At 44.7% G+C, this 25,146-nt stretch overlaps 1 protein-coding gene across 1 annotated transcript in view; it reads left to right on the top strand.

The window, feature by feature from the left end:
- The window catches only part of DOK6 (docking protein 6), a 1,609,598-nt gene that overhangs the window by 1,113,478 nt on the left and 470,974 nt on the right, over positions 1-25,146 (top strand). Inside the window, exons 7-8 of the mRNA XM_086967445.1 lie at positions 9,011-9,128; positions 13,278-13,351. Of these exons, the coding sequence (XP_086823571.1) occupies positions 9,011-9,128; positions 13,278-13,351 (192 nt within the window). The remainder of the gene's footprint in view (positions 1-9,010; positions 9,129-13,277; positions 13,352-25,146) is intronic.

Genomic DNA, 25,146 nt, shown 5'->3' with positions numbered 1-25,146 from the left:
GATCCTTCTGGTGTCTTCGGTGACTGCTAATAAGGCGGTTTCTGTCCCGTGCTGTGGTCTAAAGCCTGTCTGGGATGTGTGTAGCAGCGAGTGGACCTCCAGGAACTGCACCAGTTGTGCATTTATGTGCTTCTCTAGCACCTTGCTCGTCCACGGAAGGAGCGAGATGGGACGGTAACTTGACAGGTCGTTTGGGTCTAGGCTAGGTTTTTTTAGCAACGCCCGTACCATGGCCTGCTTCCAGGCTGTAGGGACCGAGCATGCAGAAATGGACGTGTTCAGGAGATCCAAGATTACAGGCAGGGTGGTTTTACTAGCCTGCATCAGGATGTCTGGAGGGGCAGGGTCACGGGGAGATCCGGACTTGACTGAACGGGCCACTTTATTTAAAGTGTCGAGGTCGAGGGGGAGAAAGTGCTCGAGTGACGGCTGGTCTGGACAGGGAAGTGGTCTGAGGGAAGGTGGTTTGATCACTTCTGGGGGAGTGGCTGCAGGTTAGAAGGTGGAATAAATTTTTAAAACTTTGTCATGGAAGAAATCTGCAAGCTCGTTGCATTGCTCCTGGGATTTGATGGGGGGGGGGGGCCGTAGTGACACTAGAGCATTGTTTTATGATTTGGAAGATTTCCTTGGGTTTAGATTTCGCTCCCATTATCTTCTCAGAAAAGTAGGTGGCCTGGGCACTTTTTGCCTTTTAATATTACACGAGTCCGCACATACCAAACTTGACCCTGCACTCGCCACACATCAGGAACTACCATGACCACACATATCCCCCATGCATTGCTATGGGAGGGCAGGCCAATCTCACACATGCACTCCGAGAGCGCACGCACTCTACACTGGGACACAGTGTCAAAGTGCGCAAAGACCAGAAATCACTATATTTATGTAATATTAAAAGGCAAAAAGTTCAGGGTTGAACCTGCCAGAAGGGCCAAGTCCAACAGCCAGGAAATGAAATGATGATGCAAGGCCAGGTTTATCGGTAGATGTGGGTCCAATCTTGTCATGTAGGCCAGCGTTATACCAGCACTGGGCATTATCCTCGCATAGAATTTTACAATATGCAACAAAAAAAAGAAAAACAATTATGCGTGGAACAGTACTTGACCAATCGAGGGAGCTATCCATAAAGGCCTAAAATCTGTGAGAAAATACCAATATTATGCCAGAACTAGAATTAAGGGAAGGGTGATACCCTCTTGTAATGAATGTCCATTATATGCCTAAAATTACCCTGGTTATTTTAGGGTCAACATCATTAAGGTTGGGCACCAGTACGCCATGGAGCCCCACAATATCTGAAGTATTACCATCATATTGAAAGTGCCAACTTTTTTAGAGGATCATTATCCTTACAAGTACCCACAATATGTCCAGAAATATTACAGTTCTTCCAAGACCAACATACTAAAGGTTTAGACTTCAGCACTCCATAGAGGCCCACAATATACAAAGAATCACCACCATTTTGACAGGGTCAGCATGCAATAGATGCTCAGTGTATGTAACAAAAATACCTGCCATTATTCCACAACAAGCTGTTTTTCAGGTAATCAGTGGGGCATCACATGCTCATACACATAAATACACCCCTGCTCAAACCTACATGAATACACACACACATTTCCAAACGTACATTAAGCAGGAACATTTGAAACACTAATTTTCTCTCATCTCTCCCTCACTCTTTTTGTTGGATCCATGTTGCACGGTGTTGGACTTAGCCCTTTTTGGCTAAAGTTCCCTAAATTTATTGCCTTCTCCCTAGACCTTTTTTCTGGCATGGTGTTGCCAATTTAGCTGCTTTTGGCACTTTGCCACTGCTGATCAGTGTCAAAGTGCAAGTGCTCCCTATGCAAAGTGTAATGGTAATTGGTTGTCCATGATTGGTATGTTTGCCTTACTAGTAAAGTCCCTAGTAAAGCACACTATGTGTGCCAGGGCTGGTAATGCAAATGCTACTAGTGGGCCTGCAGCACTAATTGTGCCACCCACACCAGTAGCCTTAAAGAGAGAACTTAGGCCTGCCACTGGAGGGCCTGTGAGCAGTGTGTTAAGCTGCCATGTTGTCCTGACAAGAGCACCCACTTGCCAGGTCTTACCCTTCCCTTTTTATGCACATCAGACACCCCTATGATAGATACAAGGTACCCCCTGGGCAGGGTGCAGTGTATGTGAAAGGTAGAACATGTACTAAGGTGTGTACCATGCCCTGACAGTGAAATACTCTCCATTTCGTTTTTCACTGTTGAAAGGCCATCTCGCCCATAGAATAGAATGGGGGAGGCTGTGTAATATGTTTCCAGCCTATCTTCCAATAGGCTTACGATGGAGAGGTGAAGGTTAGTGTGCCTGAACTCACAATTTAATAACACATCTTTTTGTGACGGTGGTTTTGGCACTGTGTGTTTAGAAACCACTCTTTTAGAAGTGGCTGGGTTTTGTGTTTCAACGTTTCTGTGTGTCTCTGCCTGGTTGTGAATTGACTGTCTGGATTTAAATGTGATAGGCTCTGGGAATGTCTTCACCAGGGGAGGAGGTGAGAAAGCAACAGGCTGACCTGCGTCTGGAGTGTAGAGGGGAGGAGTAGCCCCTGGAGGTGAAGAGGCCTGGGCTGCCGCCATAAAACAATAGCTCCATCTCCTGCTGAGTGATTAAGGATCCAGACCCCCACTATCAAAGAAAGAAGGTGTCACTGGCAGAGAGACACCCAGAACTGGTTTGAACAGGGGTCACTGCCCCCCTGAACACACAGACGTCAAAGACATTGAGGGGTATAAGTATTAGAGCTGAAGCCCCTGAACTTTGGGACAATTGATTGATCAAGACTGTAAACAATTGAACCTACTTTGTGGTCAAGAGGAAACTCTGCCAAGGAAGAAACAGCTGAAGAGACTGAAGGAAAGGACTGACCCTTGCTGTGTGTTCAGGGGTTGGCCTGCAGTTTGCTTCTTTAACCAAGGAGAGGCTAAAGGGACTTTGCTTTGTGCTGTGTCCCCCTGCTTGAAAGGACTTTCCTGTGTGCTGTGTCCTGAAGTACCTATCCCCAAGGACCAGAGGAGAGCTGGCTCCCTGTAGTGGAAACTCAGGAACACAAAGGTTTCCAGGAGTGTCTCAGCAACTCCGTGCGCGTGTGCTTTTTGCAGCCTGAGACCCTCTTAGGAATTGCCCTGTGATCGTGGGCACCAGGAATCCAAGTGAGTCTCAGCGACACTGTGTGCGTGTGCTTCGTGGAGCCTGAGACCTTCGTGAGGATAATCCTGTGATCGTGTGCACCCAGAATCCAAGTGAGTCGCAAAGTCGCAGCATCACTGTGTGCGTGTGCTTTGTGCAACCTGAGACCTTCGTGAGGATAATCCTGTGATCGTGTGCACCCAGAATCCAAGTGAGTCGCAGAGTCGCCGCATCACTGTGTGTGTGTGTGTGCTTTGTGCAGCCTGAGACCTTCATGAGGATTTCCCTGTGATTGTGTGCTCCCGGAACTCAAGTGGGTCTCAGCGACGCTGTGTGCGGGCGCTTTTTGCAGCCTGAGACCCTTGTAAGAATTGCCCTGTGATCATGGGCGCCAGGAGTCCAAGAGTGTCTCAGTGATGCTTTGTGCTCGTGCTTTGTGCAGCCTGAGACCTTCGTGGGATCGTCCTGTGATCGTGCACGCCCGGAATTAAAGTGAGTCTCAACGATGCTGTGTGCCTGTGCTTTGTGCATCCCTGGACCTTTGTGAGGTTTGCTGTGTGATCATGTGCTCTCGGAACTCAAGGGAGTCTCAACGACGCTGGGTGTGTGTGCTTCATACAGCCTGAGACTTTCGTGAGGAGCGCCCTGTGACTGTGCAAACCCAGAGCTCAAGTGAGTCCCAGCGACGCTGTGTGCATGTACCCTGTTGCAACCTGAGATCTTCGCCATTGCCATCGGCCTGGACCAGCATCCCCAGAGGAGCTTTGCCACCGGCTCGAGCCTGCCTTTGCCAAGGAGGGACCTCGAACCATCTCTGTCGTCGGGGGCCCAAGTTCCACTGCCCAAATCAACTAAGTTCCGTCGAAGGTCCAAATTGCGAGGAGGGAAGAGGAGAGCGAGGTCACACCCCCCAGGTAACGCTCAGCAAGGCTGCATGTGTTGACGCCTGGGGCAGGGTGCGGGCCAGGAGAGGAATGCTCTCGGCCTTTCCCATTCTCGCAGCGCAAGCCTCTGCTCAAGCTCATAATATTATTATTATGATATTAAATTTGTAAGGCGCTCAGCTACCCGGAGGCTTCCTGGCGCCACAGGACCAAATGCAACAGAGAGAGCCACATTTACTGGTTGAATAGCCAGTCTTTTGATGCCTTTATTAAAGATCTTATGGCTGGTTTCATGCCGGAGAGATGAGGGTAACGAGTTCCACAATATTGAGGAGTGGCAGTACCAAGGCCAGAGTGTGGAGCTACACTTTGTTTTACCCCCGACCAGTGTTGGGGGCATATTGTGGTAGTAGCTGACCGCGAGTCAGCTGAATTGGCATAGAGACGGTCCTGAGCACCGGGACAGGTGTAGGAGTACATTATTTTGGTATTACGAACTACCTGATTGTTGCAGTACGCATTACATCATTTTGGTATTACGAACTGCCTGATTGTTGCATTACGCATTGCAATATTTCTGCATTACGGACTGCCTCATTGTTGCATTATGCATTGCATTATGTTTGCATAACAAACTGCCTGATTGTTGCATTCCAAATTGCATTGTTTTGGCATTACGACCTGCATAATTGTTGCATAACGAACTGCATCATTTTGACATTACAAAGTGCCTGATTCTTGCATTATGAACTGCATATCATTGCATTAGAACTGCATTGGATCATAGGGAATTGCTCATTAATACTGCAAGAACCTACAAGGGCTGGCTGGCCAAATAACTGGCCAGGTGAAATATTACAAATGCTCATAAGTTGGATTTTTATCGTGTGGTTTCATCGTATATTTATTTTTATAAACATATACTTGTTTTTTATGAAAACTCATGTGGAGTCCTTTTGTGGTGTCATCATTGGGTTGCTGAGATCTTGGTTGTAAATACTTTGCACATTTGCCTTGGAGATAAGCCTGGCTGCTCGTGCCAAGCTAATGAGGGGGTGAGCAGGGGCTATCTGAGAAGGTGTCCTCCCTTTCCCTGACTTAGAAGCAAGGGTCCCTATTTGGCCTAAGGTACCTACCTCAGATAACTAGAGACCCCCAGTTCTAACACACAGAATTACGGGCTTTACATTTCATTACAGTGTGACTGTCAGCACACGTTTTGCAGTTGGATTATGAACGCTGATGAGCAGCATTCAGCTAGAGACATTTGGACATTGAATTTAGGCCCAGTCTCTCTAACAGGGAGCTGAACATCTGTATACTCTGAAAAATGTGAACTTTGATCCAGATGTAGAAACACTTTGTTTCAGGTTTACATTACGTTTTTAACGTTAGCCTGACGCTAAGTGTAGTGGTGGCATTTACAATCCAACGCCAATCACAATTTGCATTGGATTGTAACCAAAAGTAATCCAGAGCTGTGCAAAGCACTTTCTTGTGTTACTTCATGTCAAGGCACTGCTCCATGGGTGGCGCATGGGTGTTCCATGTAACCACCCACCTGTGGGTTTTGGTGCAAATCCCTATCAACAATGAATTGTAGGCATGTATTTTTGCCCAAATCCTGCACCTCTTTAAGCCGGTGTAACTGGGAGAAATGTTTTCATTTCTCCTCGTTTTTCTATCTTTGCACATGTTCTGCATTCTACAGCATACATACTGAGGGGAAAATGCCTTAAATCAGGGGTCTCCAGACCGGTCTTGGAGGGCCGGGTCCATGCCAGATTTTTAAAAAAACTACATGTATCTCAATGGGGATATCCCAAAAATCTGTCATGGATCCTGCCCTCCAGGACCGGTTTGGAGACCCCTGCCTTTAAAGCATAGTCTTTGTACTGGAAGGGATTCCTTTGTTTACAAAAACTATACTAACCAAGACACAGAAACCATGCAAAAGGGAACTGCTTTGACTCATGCAGCCAAAAGTGCACCAGTACAGGGAGAGAGCAGAACAGTGCCACATCTTAGTAGATATGTCATTGTTCTGCTCGCTCCCGCTTCTGCATGTGTGATTTTCTGTTAGTAAATCTGAGCCTGTACATGTGCTGGATCAGCCATGTGAAGTAGGCATTCTTACTTTTTATATTTGTTCATATTTTTTCAGGGGCCTGGCGCTGTACACTGTAAACATCTGGACTCTTGAAGGGGCATTTGCCACCTACCCTGATAGATGATACACTCTAGTGTCTAATCCTAATCTACCTGCTAACACCATATTAAGAACCACATCAACTCCAGTGATAACCAAAACTGTGCACCATCTGAGATATATAATTTGCTCACCCATAACTCTAACCTTACCAAGCTTCTCCAAGCTCCCCATAATAATTCTGTACCACATGGTATTGAACATCCAATCTACCCAAGTCCATGTCACTGAAATTGCAGCTGTAATCCTCACTGATAAATTGCATATTTCTTATATCAAGAAAATCAGGCTGTCACCAATCTGTTTATCCAGTTTCAACTTCTTGGTCCCTGAAGACTTCTCAATATCCCAAGCGGATGGGGATATTTGCATAAGTGAAGGATTTGCCATCATCCACAAAACCTTTTAACTTAAAATATTTGCGGCTGTTAACTTCCCAACATATTTCTTTTAACTTTTGTCATTAGCCCCAGGGCAAACATTCAGGTCCTTATTTATGAAGGGCTTGTGCCTTTGTTGCGTCAAGCTTTGTGACACTGCAGCAGCGTAAATAAGAACCACACTGCGCACTATTTACAAAGTGAGACATCTAGAATGATGCGTCACTTTCTAAAGGCCTGCGCTGCATTATACCAGTGTCAGGTATAATCTATGCAAGGTGGGTGTTCCCCCATAAAACATCCTTGTAGAAGTGGTGCAGTGAAATGTATGATATTTCACGGCGCCACTTCTATGACTTGCCTGCGTCAAAATCCTTATGCCTGCTTCAAGCAGGCATAAGGATTGACGCAGACCTTTTCACATGGGACGCGCTCCTGGGTTATGACACATTGCTGGAGTTGCATCAGTTTTCTGACACACTCCAGCAATGCGTCATTTTTGCATTACCAGATGTGTCAAAATTCCTTACATATCTGTAAATCCTTGTGCCATGGAGTGTCGTATTGTAAATAGTAATGATAGATTACATCAAGAAGGAGGCCGGTTTCCTTGATGGTGCGGAAAAAACCTCTGGACAGGTCTCCCCAGAGCGCCCGAAAAGCATAGAGAAGCCCTGCAGAGCGCGTGATCAATCGCAGAAAGCATTGCAGGCATAGAGAAGATATTGAAGATAATACGGGCAGAGTTAGACAAGACTGATTGTCTGATGACGGGTTGAGTAAGCTCACATCAAGATAAGCTATTTGGTCCTGAAGAGAACTCTACTAATAAGAAGAGTTCGAAACGCGTAGACCGTTTGATGCCATAAGAATGTCCAAATCTAATTTGAATTATGCATAAAATGACAAAATGTGGATATTATTTCGTTCTATGGCTGTGTTCCAAAATGATTCAATTGTAATGGTATTGTAAATAGAAATAAATATTTGTGATTTGAATGTGTGAGTGTGTGAGTTTTTTCTAAGAAGTTGATTGAGAGGATAAAAGTGGAATGTGAGTGACTGCGTTTGTTGATGGGGTATATTGACATTGACACAGATGTATGCTTTTATGTGACATTGATGTTGTAATCTTAAAAATGTAAATATTTTGCAAAAATTGAAAAATCTTCTTTTTTGAGAAATAAGAAATAAAAAAGTGATGAATTCAGACAGAATTAGCAGTCTTAAGCGTATGTTGTTTTGTAATTCAATATGGCTGTATAGATTGGACTAAATATAAGAAACATTATTGGCGTTTGTTTAGTTTAAATATAGGTCAGTGGCTTGGCCTTACTGTTGGGAGCCCGAACCCAGTGGTGTTAGTTGTTGTATTGTAAATAAGGCGCATCCATGGTGTCATAAGGGTGGTGCCATGAAAAGTTACGCATCACTGTTTTTGCCCAGCGATGGGTCACTTTGCAAAAAATGAGGCCCTCAATTTGGTTGAAAATTAGTGGCATTCTTATTGTCATGATACATCACTAAGCCATCAATATCATACCAGGGGATTTCACAATTAATTAGAATGCAAAAAAGAACCCTATTGTATATGTGTACTCCAGTCACTGGCATTTCAACAAAGAAAGAGACTTCATAACATTCATCTCTGCATCTTGAAATTGGGATTTTCTTCCAAATACACATGAAGAAGCAAGTTTCCAAGTTTATTTTATTTTTATTTGCTTTGGTACTCAACTGAGGACCACAAATAATTTAAACATAAAATTCAGGTTTTTTACAACAGTAAAATTTCTTGTGCTAATACAATGTTAAAAAAGGTTTTAAAAATGTATAAAAGTTATAACAGACAAATTAATTTGGCGGGAATTTACATAAAGTGATCAGTTCCTTTGCTAAATTAATCCTACATTTAATGTATATGGCTTGCAGATACAGCTTCCTTGCTGTTACCACCTTTGGATTTGGACAGGCAAACATTAGATGCTCGACATCTTGCTCTCCTCCATTACACAGATTACATTTAGAGTTTTCCTTTAAGTGCCATTTGGCTGTTACAGTTTTGACTGGTAATATACCGAACCGGAGCAGAGCAATCGCTCTCCTGACAATATGATTTAGATTGAAAGCAATGTACTGTTGAATTTTCTTGTATGTTATAGTTTCAGTAAAATTCTTATATGTAGATAGTTTAGAGCAATGCAGAAGGTCTAGATCAAAGCCAAGCCTTGAGGTGAAATGTTTCAAAAAGAGTTATATGCATGAGAAACATCCTCATTCTTCCTTTGTTATTGGGATGACTGTAAAACCTTTCGGACTGGTGAATAATCCGTGTGTTTTCCAACCTTGTGTTTCAGCTGCAGACAACTTTAGCAGATCCCATGACATTATCGAAGTCTATTTCGCTTCCCCGCAGCGCCTACTGGCATCACATCACGCGCCAGCACAGCGTCGGAGAGATCTACAGTTTACAAGGCGAGTGGATTAACACCGCAGCACCACCTCCGTGCTGAGCACAAATTCATGCAAATTGCCTTTTCATTTGCATTGGTTGTTTTCCCTTCCGTTTTAATTTATCAGCTGTCACCCTCCCCAGTGGGAGCCCTAACATTTATAACGCCAAGATTTTTTCATCTCATAAACTAATGGGAAAAGTGACTATCGGCATCTCTGCACAGCTTCAGCGGCCACTTTAGGCTGTAATGTATGGGCACAACAGAGCAAATTGTTGGAAGTTAATGTGTTGCTGACACCAAGGTCGAAGACTCTCCCCCCCTGTCACTTTTTTTTCCTTAATAGGATTAAGGAGCTCTTCTAAAAGGTTTCAACACACAATTGTGCTATAAAATCTGCATTACACAGTTGCATGAGTTTCGGGGAAAGAGAAAGGAGGTAATTGCAGTGGTTTTTCATTACTGTTTGTCTCTGCCTGAGCATTGTGCCACAACAGGGGGCTCCAGCTGTATGAATAAATTAGAAAACTTCCCTACGTGACAAGTATGAAATTACGATCGTCAGAAAGAGCAGAGCCCTCGTGTTAAGTCTTTGCTGATTCTAAACTTCGTTCATTCCCAAAAAGGAATGGTTTTTTTTGGATCGTCTTTTGAAAGAAATCTGCAGAGCCATTTTAAGGTATGGGTAGTGTGGGCAATTGTCAAGGGCCCCAGATTCCAGGTGGGTCCCGGAAAAGTGATACATTTATGTGGAAGAAAAAGGTGTTTTTGTTTTAATTTGACAGCTGGGTATGCTGCGTTTGCCCAGGCCTAACTAATCCTTCTTGAGTTTTTAGGCTGTTGCTGGCATTTGCGTTGTACAATGTTTCTGTTTATTTGGTACTCTCTGTTCTTCAAATCAGCTCATCTCCCTCATCCGCTCTATCTCTTTCTCCCTTCCTACCTACCTCTACATCTTTATGTACCACCCCATCTCAACTCTCTCTACCTCACCACTCTCGGTTAGGGCTGCCACAGTTCCCAGGGAGCAATACCTCCCATTTGTTCACGTTATAAGTTTCTGTAAATTGATACTTGTATAGCGCACTACTCACCCGCAAGGGTCTCAAGGCGCTTGTACGAATACCGCTGTGGAACACATCCTGGCTTTCCCTGTGAGGTGTCCACTCCTGGGCACCCCGAAGGTGGAGGCCAGGCATCCTTAGCGCTGTGGGGCCGTTGTGGAGATTAAGCAAGCTATTGCCCAGAGTTGTAGAGTGGGACTCCATGATTGGAATAGGCACCAAGGTGAGAATTATCAGGTGCGTGGACATTTTTGAGCCCAAGACCCGCCGAGGCGGTGAATTGAACCCTGGTCCCAGGCTTGACCTCTGCATCAGGGTCTGCCGCTCTAACCATTGAGCCACACTTCTCCATATTATATTTCTGCAAAGGCCAAGCATGGTACGTAAAGGTAACTATAAATAAGATTTCATTTTAAACATGACATTTCTGCCTTTCTATGTTAATTGTCAATTAAGGGTCAATACAGCAGCTCTAAAACACATTTTAAAGGGCTTTCATTTTCTAATTACTGTTTTAGGTATGTTCCAATAAGGGGAAAAATACCAGCTTTAGGTGATTTTCCTAGCTGTGTGCTGGCTGGGACATTAGAATACTGGCCATGTGGGTAGGAAACTGGCCTAGTGCCAGCCTCGCTCCCAGGGCACCTCTCTCTACCCCACTTCTCTCACAACATGACCTCTTACTTTAACACTCCTCTTGTCTCCCTCCACAGCTCTACATCAACTCTCCCTCTCTGTCACACATCTCTCTAACTCACTACTATGTTCCATGTCTCCTCCACCTGCTTCACATCTCTCTCAACAAAACTCTCCAATGCTCTCCCTGCCATCTCTCTACCACACCACTGTACCTCACCCCCCTGTACCTAATATCTCCCTACCCAACATCTCTCTCTATTGCTATTTGACTTCTCAGTTTATCTCTCTATTTGTTCCCTACCTCATCTCTCTTCTCTTTGTTTCTATATTTGTTCCCTTTACCTCACCACTATCATTATTTTAGGGCTTTCTTACTACTTCTCTTTCGTTACCTTCTCTCTTCCATCTCTCTTTCTCAATTTCTTACTACAGTAGTAAGGAGCAAAGAAAAGTCAAAAGGCTCCCTTGAGCCAATGAGCTGACGAGCTCTCCTGGGATGCACCTGTGTGCCTGTGGAGAGGTACTGTGACCGGTGAAGACGTGGGCACCATTTCAGCAATCCCTGATGACTTTTCTCTGCTCCTTACTACTTTTTGCTCTCTCCTGATGACGGGCTAAACCCAGAAACACATGTCTAGAGATAACAGCACTACCGGCACCAACTTTGGTGAAAGACTACAGCAACTTCGAAAGTAAGCGTACTGCATTTACCAGGATGCAATGGGTGAGCTGTGCGTGGATGAGAGGCAGTGCGCTCTCTCCCTCCCAGTGTTTTAAAGGGCTCAACTAGTATGTGATGCCAATTGATGTCTCCCTATAATTTTAGAAATGGCTACCAGAGGCAGGCATATTAATGAATCCCTTCAAATAGTTCTAGAGCCTCAGGTCAAACCTTCAGAAGTGGTCTTGTGTCCTACACACACCATTGCCTACTACCTCCTTATAAGCAGCCTCAAGTTCTTGTTTTAGATAAAATTGGGAGTTTTCTCGAGAAAGTGGATTACAAGCAGTGATATTCCTACATGACATTTTTCTTTCAAAGGTCATACCTGCAGGATTTTATTCTCAGTAAAATGCTCTTGATTAAAAGCGCACATGCTGAAGTCGGTGGTGCCAACTGACAAATGATATGCTCCATTAAATTGGAGATGTGGGGCTCTCCTTGTGCTTCCTCAGTACTTTTAATATCTCTGGTGTTGGTAATACGAGTACCGGGTTGGGATTGCTGCCTGGCTATACTAGGCTACTGGTAATAGGTAATTTACACTACATTTGAGAGATGCTGAGAAAAGATTCTACTTTGGGCTTTTTGCACGAAATCCGTAAAGTCTGACTATGGGCTTTAACATGGTTAGCTTCTCTTCAAATTTGGATCACCTCAGAAGAAAGGGCCTATGTGATCTTGAGAGCTACGGCACTTATCTTGCCCGCTCTAAGAGAACAATACACACAAAGGGCCCGATTCACAGAACTAACTTAAGACAAAATCCTAAACTTACTACTTTTGGTATTCACAGAAGTTAGGATTTTGTCTTAAGACAAACTTAAGACAGACTTAAGTTAGGATTCTGTCTTAAGTCTGTTTTAAGACAAAATCCTAACTTCTGTGAATACCAAAAGTAGTAAGTTTAGGAATTTGTCTTAAGTTAGTTCTGTGAATCGGGCCCATAGTACCGAACTCTTCAAGGTGTAAATCACGTTTAACTGCGCATTTTCTTTCAGTTCCGAGCTAAACACAGAACTCGGACTTGTGGCATGAAACAGACTGTGCATGTCCCACCTTTCCAGTTTCGGGAGTTGCTAGAGAGTGTGCGTGTCAGTAAAATGCAGCAGTCCATGTGCATTCTGTGTCATGTTGCCACGTTAGTAGTGAATATTTGCAATTTCAAATTCATTCTTTCCTTACCCTTCACACATTTTTGTTCTTTCATTATTATTTTATGTGCTCACATCGATAAATGATTTTCCATACTTTAAAGGGCGTGACCGCTTGCTACCCTTCGCAATGCTTAATTTGTGAAATAATAAGTGTCAGGGCTGTCGTCAGGAGGCCACTGCAGCTTGCACCCACACATCGCCCCTGCCATGCTGCCAATGATAGTAGCAACACAACTACTAATCATCACACCCGTACAAGTCGGCCATTTAGTACTATCCAAGGCCCCCACAGCTATAAGAATGGCCTGGGTGGCACAGAATAGTCATTTTAATGTATATTGAATTAAGAATTGACTGTTGTTGGGGTCATCTCTAAATTTGCCGAACAGCGCCACCTGATGGCAGACTGTCACAAGCGCTGGTGGTGACGATTAAGTGCCCGTGCTGAGCAATGGAAATCACCCGCTCAAATTAACCACTGGTTTATTGCCTAGACTGGGAGTCTGAAATATTAGAAAAGATGCCTGTATAGTCAGTCACACCTCTTCTATTTTCATTATTTGAAATACCATTTCTTTCTGCTTTATTAGGATGTCTCATGGGCGATTCCTCTGATTTTCTGGTTTCCTGGTCGCGGACGGATGACATCAAACCTGGGATGCAGGTATGTGCCACTGAATATTCACCTCATTATGCTTCTATCAGGACTTCCCCCTGTCGAGATAAATGTGTGCATGGTTTGCCCTTAGGGGCGAATCACAAAAACATGTATTAGTACACTAAGCAGTACTGCAGGAGCATTGTTTCACATATTCTTACATACCTTTGTGAATCAGCCCCAAAACATCCACCGCCCTATACGTCAAAGTCCAAAGAGGGTAACGCCTTTTCTTTTGTATTAACTGTCTATAAACAGTTTCTAGGAATTCAGATTTTATTCCTACATTAGATTTTTTTTTGTGGGTGATTCACAAAGCGTGCACAGAGTAGTACAAGAGGACTAGAGTATGTGCTCCAAATACTTTTGTCAATATGCCTCTTGGTGTCCAGATTAGTGATTTGTTTTACAAGTCTATATTGCGATGGTAACCACAACATTCCACCATTAATAAGTAAATATACACATCAATTACTCCACGTTCCAGTCTATTTCCATTAAATCTGTACAACTTGGTTTAGGTGGGAAAAAAGGAGGCAGGGGCAGCAGAATGGACTTACTGCACATTTACCAGCCGTGAAGCCATATCATCACCTCATCTCTGTTTTTCACATGCTGGTGGGCAATATGCTAATTGGTACACTGATGCATCACTTTCACATTAAATGGTCTCCTTATTCGCAGCATGCCATCGCTTACGCTGATATATGCTCACCTTTATCTATGCATGGTGGTTCACTTTATCTTCATGAAGGTGATTTCTGTCCTTGCCACAAAGGTTTGCCTCAGGATATCCATAAGCATACTTGCCAGTTGAAATCTGTAGAAGGCCTTTTGGCCTGCCTCAGTATTTGCTGTATTACTGATGATTCTGCGCTCTCCCAATAGTGCCGTTGGGAGACGTCAGCGGTCAGTAGGCCACTCAAGACATTTGCTATAAGCTGAAAAAGAGAATTGCCTTATGGCCCTGCTCGCAATAGCTATCCTTCAGAAATGTCACCATTAGCCAGTCTAGTGCTGCATTTTCAAGGGTGAGGTGCAGGAGACTCCCAATTACAAATTGCAGTGAGAGTAGGACAAACTTTGGAAATAATCTTTTTAATAGATTCAATGTTGTACAGGGGGTGAAATAAGGATGGGAAATGTGCGAATGCAGTTTCCTTGCCCCTAAACCCGCAGCCTGCACACCTGCAGACAATACGTATCAGTACAACAAAGTGAAATAGGAGAAAACTTAGAAATCTATAACTTTCAAACTTTTCCAAACACTGCTAGGGATTTTGAGAATCTCAAAAAGTTAATGTCTACACAGTGCTGTATGCTGAATACGGATACATACTGACATTTGGTGAAGCAGCGGTGGCTCTTGTCACTGTTGTCATATTTGTATTATCCAGCTAGCCCCTCCCCCGCGGGGACTATACCCCAGAAATGCACCATCTTCATCTTCTGGCTAGGTGGGGCCAGAGCCGATATAATAAAAGGGCGGTGTCGGCTTGTGGTCTTCCTGGGCAATTCCAGCATACTGAGGTGTTCATGTGTGATTCCTGTGGCCACCTACTGTGCATGTAGGCATCACACAGCGGACCCCGATACTACCTGGCTGGCCCCAGCATACTGGCGACAAGGGGCCAACACTTGTGCCTCATTCCATGATCCTGCCTGCAGCAGACTTGTGTAGATCTGACGCCTTGATCCTCCGGCTGCTCTTCACGAGCCTCGCCTGTATTCTGAACCTCCAGTTGCTGGGTACTACTTTGGCCCCTCTGCAAACCTGCAAACAGCTGCCGTCCACAGCATCCAGGTACCAAGCCAGGCCAGAACGCTTGTTCAAGGGGAGGAGTTCTCCACTAAAAGACTCACAAGGCCAATACCAGCCACCCGTTGACTCTGGGGCACTGCGGATGCCAAAGACTGTTATGTGAGGCATAGATAACAGAAAAAAAGACTTTTCTGTAGGGGGGCAAGGTTACACTTCAAAAGTGGATACATCACCAATCATTGGCAAAACCAACTAAAAGCAGAACATCACAGTATAGGTCTTAGTCTCGGGCAGAGTCCCAACTCCAGCACATTAGAGGGCACGTTTGCAGGCACCAAGCTGACTCACCATGGCAGATGATGCCAATACCGCACCCCAGCAAGGTCGACCAAGGGACTGGCCCAACCCACAACATGAACTCATAAGCGTACCACAATCATTCATTGAGCTAGCTCACCAGGCTACTATGTCACCACGCTGAAAGACATGAGTTGGCAGGCAAGAGAACTATTTTGTCGCAACCTGCGAGTCAGAGGGAACAATCAAATAAATCATCCCTCGTGCTTCACTATGCAGGTGTGGAAATTTACAAACTGTTTGAACACTTACCAAACACAGGCACTTCCAATGACTATGACGCTGCAGTGCGGGCGCTGAATACCCACTTTGATCCACAATTGAACCCAGAAATCGAGTGTTTTAAACATTGTCAAAACAGACAGTGAGAAGGCAAATCAATAGAAGCCTTTTATATGTGCCTTCGTGTCCCTTCCAGCACCTGCACTGAGGATGACCAGCCGAAAGAAATAATGACACAAATTATCCAGGGATACAGGAGCAAAACCCTTAGAGCCCTGATCCTCTGACAGTTCGAAATCAGATTTAATAATATCTTCATAATTGCCAGGCCCCATGATCTGTTCACAGCCAGCGTGGCCCAGATGGACATCACCATTACTCAACAACCCGAAAAGGCCCCTACCATGAAGACAGAGTGAGCCAACGCCATTCGTTCTACTGGGAAGCCAACAAGCTAAAAACCCACACTTTCTCCCAGCAGAAACCCCAAGATGGATTTTGTGGGCAAGACAAACACCCCCTAGAAGACTCCTCGGCCCAAGGCCGCATGTGCTCAAACTGTGGCAAGCTGAATCTCTTTGCGAGTGTCTGCAGAGGAGAGCCTCGGGGAAGAGGCACAAGGGGTAGACTGACCACCACCAAAGCTCTGCGTCAGCTGGTGCTAGAGGTGCTTGAGTCCCAAAAGACAGTGAAATCCTCACAACAACACCGACATCAGCTGGAAAATTCATCACCGGACGACAAAGAAGAGGAAGCATTCTTCATCTCCTTTACCAATGACCACAAACGCCACAGATAGCCACAGCCCATATGTGTATCCAAATCACCAGCTCTGAAGTCGAGCTGTCATACACACTGGCCCATTGGTGAATGTGATGGATATTCGACAATACCAATACCTTTGACAAAGACCTATCGTGTCCCGGACGAGAACCAAAATCTTCACCAATGGCAGCCAGTCCCCTCTGCCTCTGAAAAGGCGAATGGCAGTATGTCTGCGTTCAGGAGACCATGACATGACAACCATGTTCCACATAGTGGAGAAAGAAGCAGACAACCTCATCAGGAGCCAAACGGCGAAGATCTGAGGTTAGTCTCCTTCGCTCGAAACGTGCCAACCTGCCAAGTGGATGAACTCTTGAACCAATTACTAGAGCTCTTCAAGGGATTAGGTGGCTAAAGGCCCCACCAATCAAACTTCACATTGATAAGTGTGTGAAGCCGGTCACACTTTGCCACCGACGCGTACCATTCCATCTGTGGCTATTTGCCGAGGAAGAACTGGAGAAGTTGGAGAAACAGGATAAGCGGCAGTCCTCCAAAAATGCTTACAAATACTGAGTGTATAAAGTTTGCCATAACTCCGAGAACGGTATGAAAAAGTGTCAGGGCCAACACCATGGGTCTCACCCATGGTGATTGCAGAAAACCGAAGCAGAGAGGGGAGGTATGCCTCTGCATTGACATGGGCCTGCCTAATCAAAACTATCAAGCGGGATAGACACATAGAACCCACAATAGACAACATCATTGCCAACCTGAATGGTTCAAGGTGGTTCTCCAAATTATATCTCAATGCAGGGTACCATCAACTGCTTCTCTCCAAGGAGGACCGGTACATCACTACATTTTCAACGCACCTGGGGCTGCACTGATACAAATGGCTGAAGTTTGTCATCTCCACCGCAGCAGAGGTGTTCCAGTTTTAGGATGCCATCCAGGAGATAATGTCTGGCCTCCAGGTCATCATAAACGTATTTGATGCCATCCTAATATAATCTGCAACAGCATATGAACACCACAGGAACCTACGAGCCACACTGCTATGCCTATCAGAGCTCGGTGTCACTTTACACTAAGACAAATTATTCTTCTTCCGAAATTCCATAGAGTTATTCAGCTATGTTTTTAATCAAGATGGGGTGCAAGTCGATCCCCATAAGTCGCATGCCATCCAACAGGTCCTACCCCAACATCCGTCTCAGAAGTTTTCTGGAAATGGCCACATACTGTGGGAGGTTCATCCCCAATTTGGCCACCATTGCTGAACCCCTGAGGGCTATTATCAAGGTTGAAGCACCCTGGAAGGGGCGTACCAATGAAAAGAATGCCTTTGAAGTAGGGAAAATTGTCCTTCTACGCAAGACCACCATGGCCTACTTTGATCCAAAGAAACGGACCGAGGTACTGGGCAACACCAGCCCAGTGGGACTAAGTGCCGTGCTAACCCAGGAAGCAGAGAGGGGAAGGTGGGCTCCGACTAGCTTTTGTTAGCAGAGCACTAACACAGACTGAGCCATGATACGTGCAGATTGAAAGAGAGGCCGTAGCAATTAAATGGGCCTGTGGACATTTCCACCTCTACCTTTGCGGGAGGCAGTTCAGAGTTGTTTCTGACCACCAACCTCTCATACCCCTCTTCCATGGCTCTGCTCCCCATCCACCACCACGGATTGAATGCTGGGAAATCCAGCCATAGCACTAACACATGGACGTCAACTACTGTAGCATATGTTGGCATGGTCTCTGCAAGAGTGATGCTACAATGACAAACCTTGTGCTAGTGAGTCTACGGAACGCTCTACAAAGTTGCTTGTAGCACTTCTTTCTAAACTATGCCAATAGATGTCAAGGCAACGACTGAGAAAGGCTGACAAAAATGTGGCGAGTGCCCAATGAACTAAGCGCCACGATGGATGGGCTCATTCTGAGGGTACAGCTCCTGGTGATACCTGAGAGCTTGCAGCATCAAGTGATGGAACTGGCTCAAGGGTGACACCAGGGAACAGCGAATATGAAGTCCTGCATGAGAGAGAAGATCTGGTTTCCTGGGCTCAAAACTGCCATCGACTACATGGTGAGACAGTGTCTGTCGTGCCAGCTAACCTGTGCCCAAGAAGTGCCAGCACCCAACATAGTTGAAGAACCGTGCCCTGCACCATGGTCACAAGTGACTATTGACCTAGGAAGTTTCCAGACGGAAAAACAACAGTCGTTATTGGTGATGACTACTTCAAGTACCCCCTCGTCGAAGTCTTTGCCTCCACAGTCTTCTACAATGTAGTCCCAGCACTCCAGCACTGGAAAAGGCCTTTGCACTTTTTGGCCTAGCCGAAGAGATAAAGACAGATATCGGACTGCCTTTTCAAGGCACTGTATTCCAAGATCTCCTACGACAGTTACAAATTAGGCACCGCTGAATCATGCCCCAATGACCGCTAGCGAACGGAGAAGCCAAGCAGTTCATGCTGACACTCAATAAAGGAATTTCGAATCACTGTGTTAGAAGGGACAAACCCTGAAGCCACAATCCTGAAATTTCCATTTGCTCCTGCTCTGGCATGAAACTGGACTTAGGACATGAGTGTAACCACCCCTCTGTCCTCTCCCTCCCCTAGGAGGGTTCTCAGAGTTAGTCCAACCCCTTCCTTGGGTATAAAGTAGGAAACCTGACTACAGGACTTTGGATTTTACCTGGACTAAACTCTGCAAGCAGAAAACAAGTACTTTGATGGTCTACACTCCACTGGACAATAGAAGAATATCCCTTGAAGTAAAGGAGTTACTTCCCTGCAGCAGGAGGCAAATGAACGCATCTGACTGGTTTGTATCGCCCATGCTCCTGAGGACTCCGAATATTTCTGCAACACAGGAGGTGGGTTCCTGAGCATCTCTGAGGTCAATCTGCTCTCTCAGCAATCCTGAGACCAGTATCCCTCGTGAGGACTGTGCAACCCGAACCCCTGTACACAGTTTACTTTTGCAGCAGCATATGCTTTTTGGCAATTCCTGAGGCTGTGCATTGGGCTATGTGTAGTCCTGACCCTGAGCAGTATTTTTACTGAAGATTTCCAGCCTCCACTCCATGAGTGCTCCATGGGCTGGTGCTTTGTGATTCAGCTTTGCAATCCCTGGTCCATTGGCCTGTGGGTCCTAGCGAGTGTAACTTTGATTTCCCATGGGTTTCCCTGGTTGCTCCAGATGTGCCCTGACTCTCCATAGCTTGGAGAGTCTCCTGGACCTTGCTGGTCCTCACTGTAACTTTTTTCTCTGCCCCCCTTGGGTTGCATTTGCCAAGGATTGTTGGTGTTCAATCCGGACACTGACCCCTCAGCACTCAACACCCGTTGTGGGACAGCTTACCTCTAGACTTTAGTCATTGTCAACGTCCTCTGGTCCCCGTAGTTGCAGAGTCAAGCATCCTATCTTCACACCTGAAGCACCTGACATCGGTGGGCATTTGTCTACTGAGCCCCTGGTCACCCTGAAGTGACCCAGACTCTGTCCCCTCTGCTTTCAGGTTCTTCTCACCTCAGATCCAGGCTTGGATTCCACCGGACACTTTTCATCTTCCCGGCAGCAGCACTTCTTCACATCACACCATTGAAAACGACAAGGGTTTCCGACACCACTTGACCCCTATTAACCCAGCTCCTCTGGGATAGGTAATACAGTACTTCGATACTCACAAGGGTGCTGGCCTTAGGATCTTCTATGTTCCAAAGCGTTTGCTTGAAGTCCTCTCCAAAGTGTCCTTAAACTGTAATTTCCAACCGCAACTTTCCCATAGAGATGTACGGAACATGTGTGTGTTCTCACACTACACCCGTCCTCCGTGGGCTCCCTGTGTCACTCCTTTGGATGGTTCCTTGGGGTCTCAGCGGTTCTACATGCTCTGAGCACTGTGTCTAGTGAAGTCGTTGTTGTTATACCATTTGTTTAGTATATGGTTCGGTATCCCCCTGGAGCCCGCTGTGTACTGTGCTATTTACTATTGTTTTATTGATTAAGTATTGTGTGCTTTGTGCTCTAATCTCATAAAGAGGTTAGTCGAGAGTGTTTAGTAATAAATACATATATTTTATATAACACTTGTGTGGTTCTCCTTTCATTTGATTATTTTGGAGGTTCTGATCTGGTGAAACAAGCTGCTTTACATTCCTTCACGACTTAGCCTGAAGGCTGCTCCCCAAAGCTACCACTAGGATAGCTTTCATAAAGGTTATCTTTAACCTAATCACCATAAGGGTTGTTTGGGCTGGTACAGGGTGCCCACTTTAACTAGTGGACAGCATAAACCAGGCCAACTTCTCACAGTCGCTACCTAAGAAGTGCTAACTCTCTCAGGTGTGAACCTCCTAGATTCCAAAAACAAAAAGTGTACACACGCTCCTTCTCTGGGGCGGCACCAAGGATCTGGAACTCCTTACCTCCCATGGTGCGATCAAACCCATTGACCTACTGTTTCAAAAAAGAGGTGAAAAAGATCCTAATGAACAGATTCTTTGCATAGACTTTCAGAGAACCCCTCCCCAGGGTGCAAATGACGTCACAATGACAGCAGTCTCACGATTGGTCAGAAGCATGTCGTTTACAGGAGAACCAGCGACAACACTGCTCTCTGGGTACCTGGGTCTGAGTAATTCGGAGCAGCAGCAAATACCCACCATGAAGATTCTAGATCAATGCAGACTAATGGAATATTGGTGGACTGACAGTTGTTTAATGTGATATCTGTTGCAACAGCCTATTGTGGCTCTTTACTTTTGATTTTCCTGTCTATAGCTATCATTTTGTTCATTGAACACTATGGGCCCGATTCACAGAATGAACTTAAGACTCAATCCTAAATTTACTACTATTTTGGTATTCACAGAATGCACTTACTACTTTTGGCATTCACAGAATGCACTTACTACTTTTGGCATTCACAGAAGGAACTTACTACTTTTGGTATTCACAGAAGTTAGGATTTTGTCTTAAGTTTGTCTTAAGACAGACTTAAGACAGACTTAAGACAAACTTAAGACAGACTTAAGACAGACTTAAGACAAAATCCTAACTTCTGTGAATACCAAAAGTAGTAAGTTCATTCTGTGAATACCAAAAGTAGTAAGTGCATTCTGCGAATGCCAAAAGTAGTAAGTGCATTCTGTGAATACCAAAATAGTAGTAAGTTTAGGATTGAGTCCTAAGTTCATTCTGTGAATCGGGCCCATAGTACAGTGCTCTGATACCCTTGGGCCATGTGCACACTTTATAAAACACTCTAAATAAAATTAAAAAATATAGAACATACATCTAGGATCAGTAGATGGAGGACATACATAAATTATTTATTTCGGGTTTACAATATCAATGTAAACATGCACAAACTTATTTCATAAAATCGGATCCAAGCAGTAGATTAACACCAATCAAAAGAACAATTGTAATAAAATAAAAATATGGGGCCTCATTTACAAAAAATTATGCAGCGTGGCACTTCAATCCATTTTGCTGCTCCGACCTGCTTTATTTCAAAAGCACAGGGATGCATTGTATTAACAACTATACAGCACATCATTGTGCTTTCCGCTGCTCTGGCACGTAATTGGCAGCTATGCATCTCTGCAGGCACCCTTGCATCGTTTTTGGCCACTATAGGTGTGGCAGGGTATACTCAGACATGAGTCCCTTGCTCACTGCACCATCAGGATTCAAGCAAGCCGGGCCGACGACAGCTGAAATGCCAGAAACCGGTCCCCAGAAGCTTGTCTCCTTTCTAGTGAAGAATTGGCTTGGTAGTTTAGTCTGCCCTGTTCCCATGATGCACTGGACCAGGGACAGACTGATTTGCATATAGCCAGGTTCTGAGCTAGGATGGTGCAGTGAGCTAAATAACGGTGATGGATCAAGCCCTGATCTTTGGACTGGGTAAGAGTGGTCTGCTTAATTCAGACACTCTGTTCATCACCACCCCCTTTACTGAATCGTTTTTGGCCACTATAGGTGTGGCAGGGTATACTCACACATGAGTCCCTTGCTCACTGCACCATCAGGATTCAAGCAAGCCGGGCCGACGACGGCTGAAATGCCAGAAACCGGTCCCCGGAAGCTTGTCTCCTTTCTGGTGAAGAATTGGCTTGGTAGTTTAGTCTGCCCTGTTCCCATGATGCACTGGGCCAGGGACAGACTGATTTGCATATAGCCAGGTTCTGAGCTGGGATGGTGCAGTGAGCTAAATAACGGTGATGGATCAAGCCCTGATCTTTGGACTGGGTAAGAGTGGTCTGCTTAATTCAGACACTCTGTTCATCACCACCCCCTTTTCTGAATCGTTATTTACAAGGCGGCGTTAAGCCACATTAAGTGGCTGAATGCCACCTTGTAAATAAGGTGAAGCCCCTACTGCCACAGGAACGTTTATAAAAGTGATGATCCTTTGGCAATAGGGGCTTGTAAATATGCCCCTTTTTCCTCTGAGCAGGAAAGTCAGGTAATATACTTTGATAGTGTCCAGTGACTGAATCTCAGCCTTTAGCTCCTGTACTCTTCACATAAAATTGTTCCTTCCAGCACCACTGGACTGGAGGAACTGGTGTAACCGTAGAGACTCTAGGCAGACTTCTGCCATTGAGAATCTGAAGTGATCTTCATGAAATGTAGCTGGTTAAAGAACAGCACAGTGCCAGTGAGTAATTCTACTTATGCAGCTTTCTTGAGGAACTTTGCTTTGATCGCTGGATTAACACAACTGCTGCCAAGGCCCTTTTGTATGTGCCATTCATGTACAAGTTGTACAACCTATGAAGTGCTAATGTTTCCATTGTATCACGTTTATGAAAATAATCTGCTAAACAGTTTTTATCAACAATTACAATATGCATCTTGTATTACATTTTCTACCTAAAAAGTTACCGTCAAAAAAAGTTCAAGTCGAAACAGTAGCAACTATTATTTTGTAACAGTATGAATTCCTAAATCTTAATGAACAAGACTGCATAACACGGCCCTTGCTGCTTCATGTCGCCATGGTAATTGACGTGTCTATTAAGCCATATAGCACGTTTCAGAATGCTTAGATATTTCCTTTTAAGTAATATGCTAATATATCTAGGGTCGCTGCCAACAAATAGGATTTCATTAATTTTACACTGGTCATTTTAATCTCTTCCTGCAGAAACCCAGACAATTTTTTTTACTAGTGTGCATAATATACGTTCGGGTCATTGTGCTTTGTGATGCTAATATGTGAGCTTATGTTAAGAATTACCTGATGAAATGAAGTATAAGAAACTCAGTTAACCCAAAAAGAATTCTGCTGAATGTAAAATATGACTCTTTTTTTTTTCTTAAGAAAAGTGAAGCAATTTGTCAGTAATGGATGAATTATCAAATAAAATGAGTTAAAGGAAAACTAACACACTGAACTCCTTAGCAAAATGTGTTTAATTGCTGTGGATATTTTTAATGATATATAAGGTTACTTTTAAGTATGAACTATAATCTTGTAAAAAAAAAAAAGGCTGAAAGCATGGATAAAAGCTGTTGTTAAACCTCTTCTTAAAAATCCTAATCTGGACCCTTCCAACCAGCCTATTTCCTTGCTGCTTTTACCTTCCAACATTTTGGAGAAACACCTGAACGCCCAGCTGATGTCTCTCATGTTGGATTCAGGAGTAACCACAGGACTGAGACTGCTTTGGTATCAGCAGTCAACAATATCTTTCCTATTGTGGATGCAGGGCAGGGAGGCTCTGATCCTTTTGGATCTATCCTTTGATGCATTCTCTCTTCTCCTGCTTGTTGATCGGCTGCAGAAACTGGAGGTCACAGACTCAGCACTTAAGATCTTAACCCCTTAAGCGCTGCGCCCGTCCAGCGGCCGAGGGCACTTCTACCTCGGGAGTGCTGCAGTCGGCCGTTGGCCGTTCCAACTGCACCTGCGCAATGGAACGTTCAGCACTGGAGCTGGACGTTCCAAAGCAGCTAAGGTGTTAACATCCTTTTTGAGTGATAGATCTCGGACGGTTTTTGTGAATCAGTTTTGTTCTGAATCCATAACTCTGCCTTGAGGGGTTCCTCAGGGCTCTTCTCTGAGCCCTACATTATTTAATTTATTTGTTTCTCCACTGGAAAAACTTAAAAGGTCTTTAGGGCGTCAGGCTTTGCCCTATTCTGATGACACACAAATAATTGTGTCTATCACTAAGGACACACAGGCAGTTGCTACCAATTTTAAAAACGGCATGCAGGCAGTGGCCATATGAATGGAAAAAACAACCTTCGACTTAATGGAGACAAGGCGGAGGTCTTGAACTTTGGTAGTAATCCATCCATATGGACCCATCTGTGGTGGCCAGATATGTTAGGTACACTATCCACTCCAACAGACTCCGCAAAGAACCATGGGGTACTGGTTGCCAAAAATTTAACCTTCGACCTTCAGATTACCCGTACGGTTTTGACCTGTTTCCTTGTGATCATGACTCTCAGAAAAGTCTTTCTTATCATACCTTTGTGACACATAAGGAAGTGAGCTTGGCACTGATCACATCCAGGTTGTATTATTGCAATGTGCTGCACTTCAATGTCAATAAGAATGTACTAGCCAAACTGCATGTGGTCCAAAAGGCGGCTGCAAGATTGTTTCCTGATGTTCCTAATTCCCAATCACCCTCTGCAGGAATTCAGAAGT

Source organism: Lissotriton vulgaris, chromosome 4_1, assembly GCF_964263255.1.
Source record: "Lissotriton vulgaris chromosome 4_1, aLisVul1.2, whole genome shotgun sequence".
NCBI classification, from domain to species: domain Eukaryota; kingdom Metazoa; phylum Chordata; class Amphibia; order Caudata; family Salamandridae; genus Lissotriton; species Lissotriton vulgaris.
Note: the sequence above shows the minus strand (reverse complement) of the source record. Positions and strands in the feature narration are given on the sequence as shown.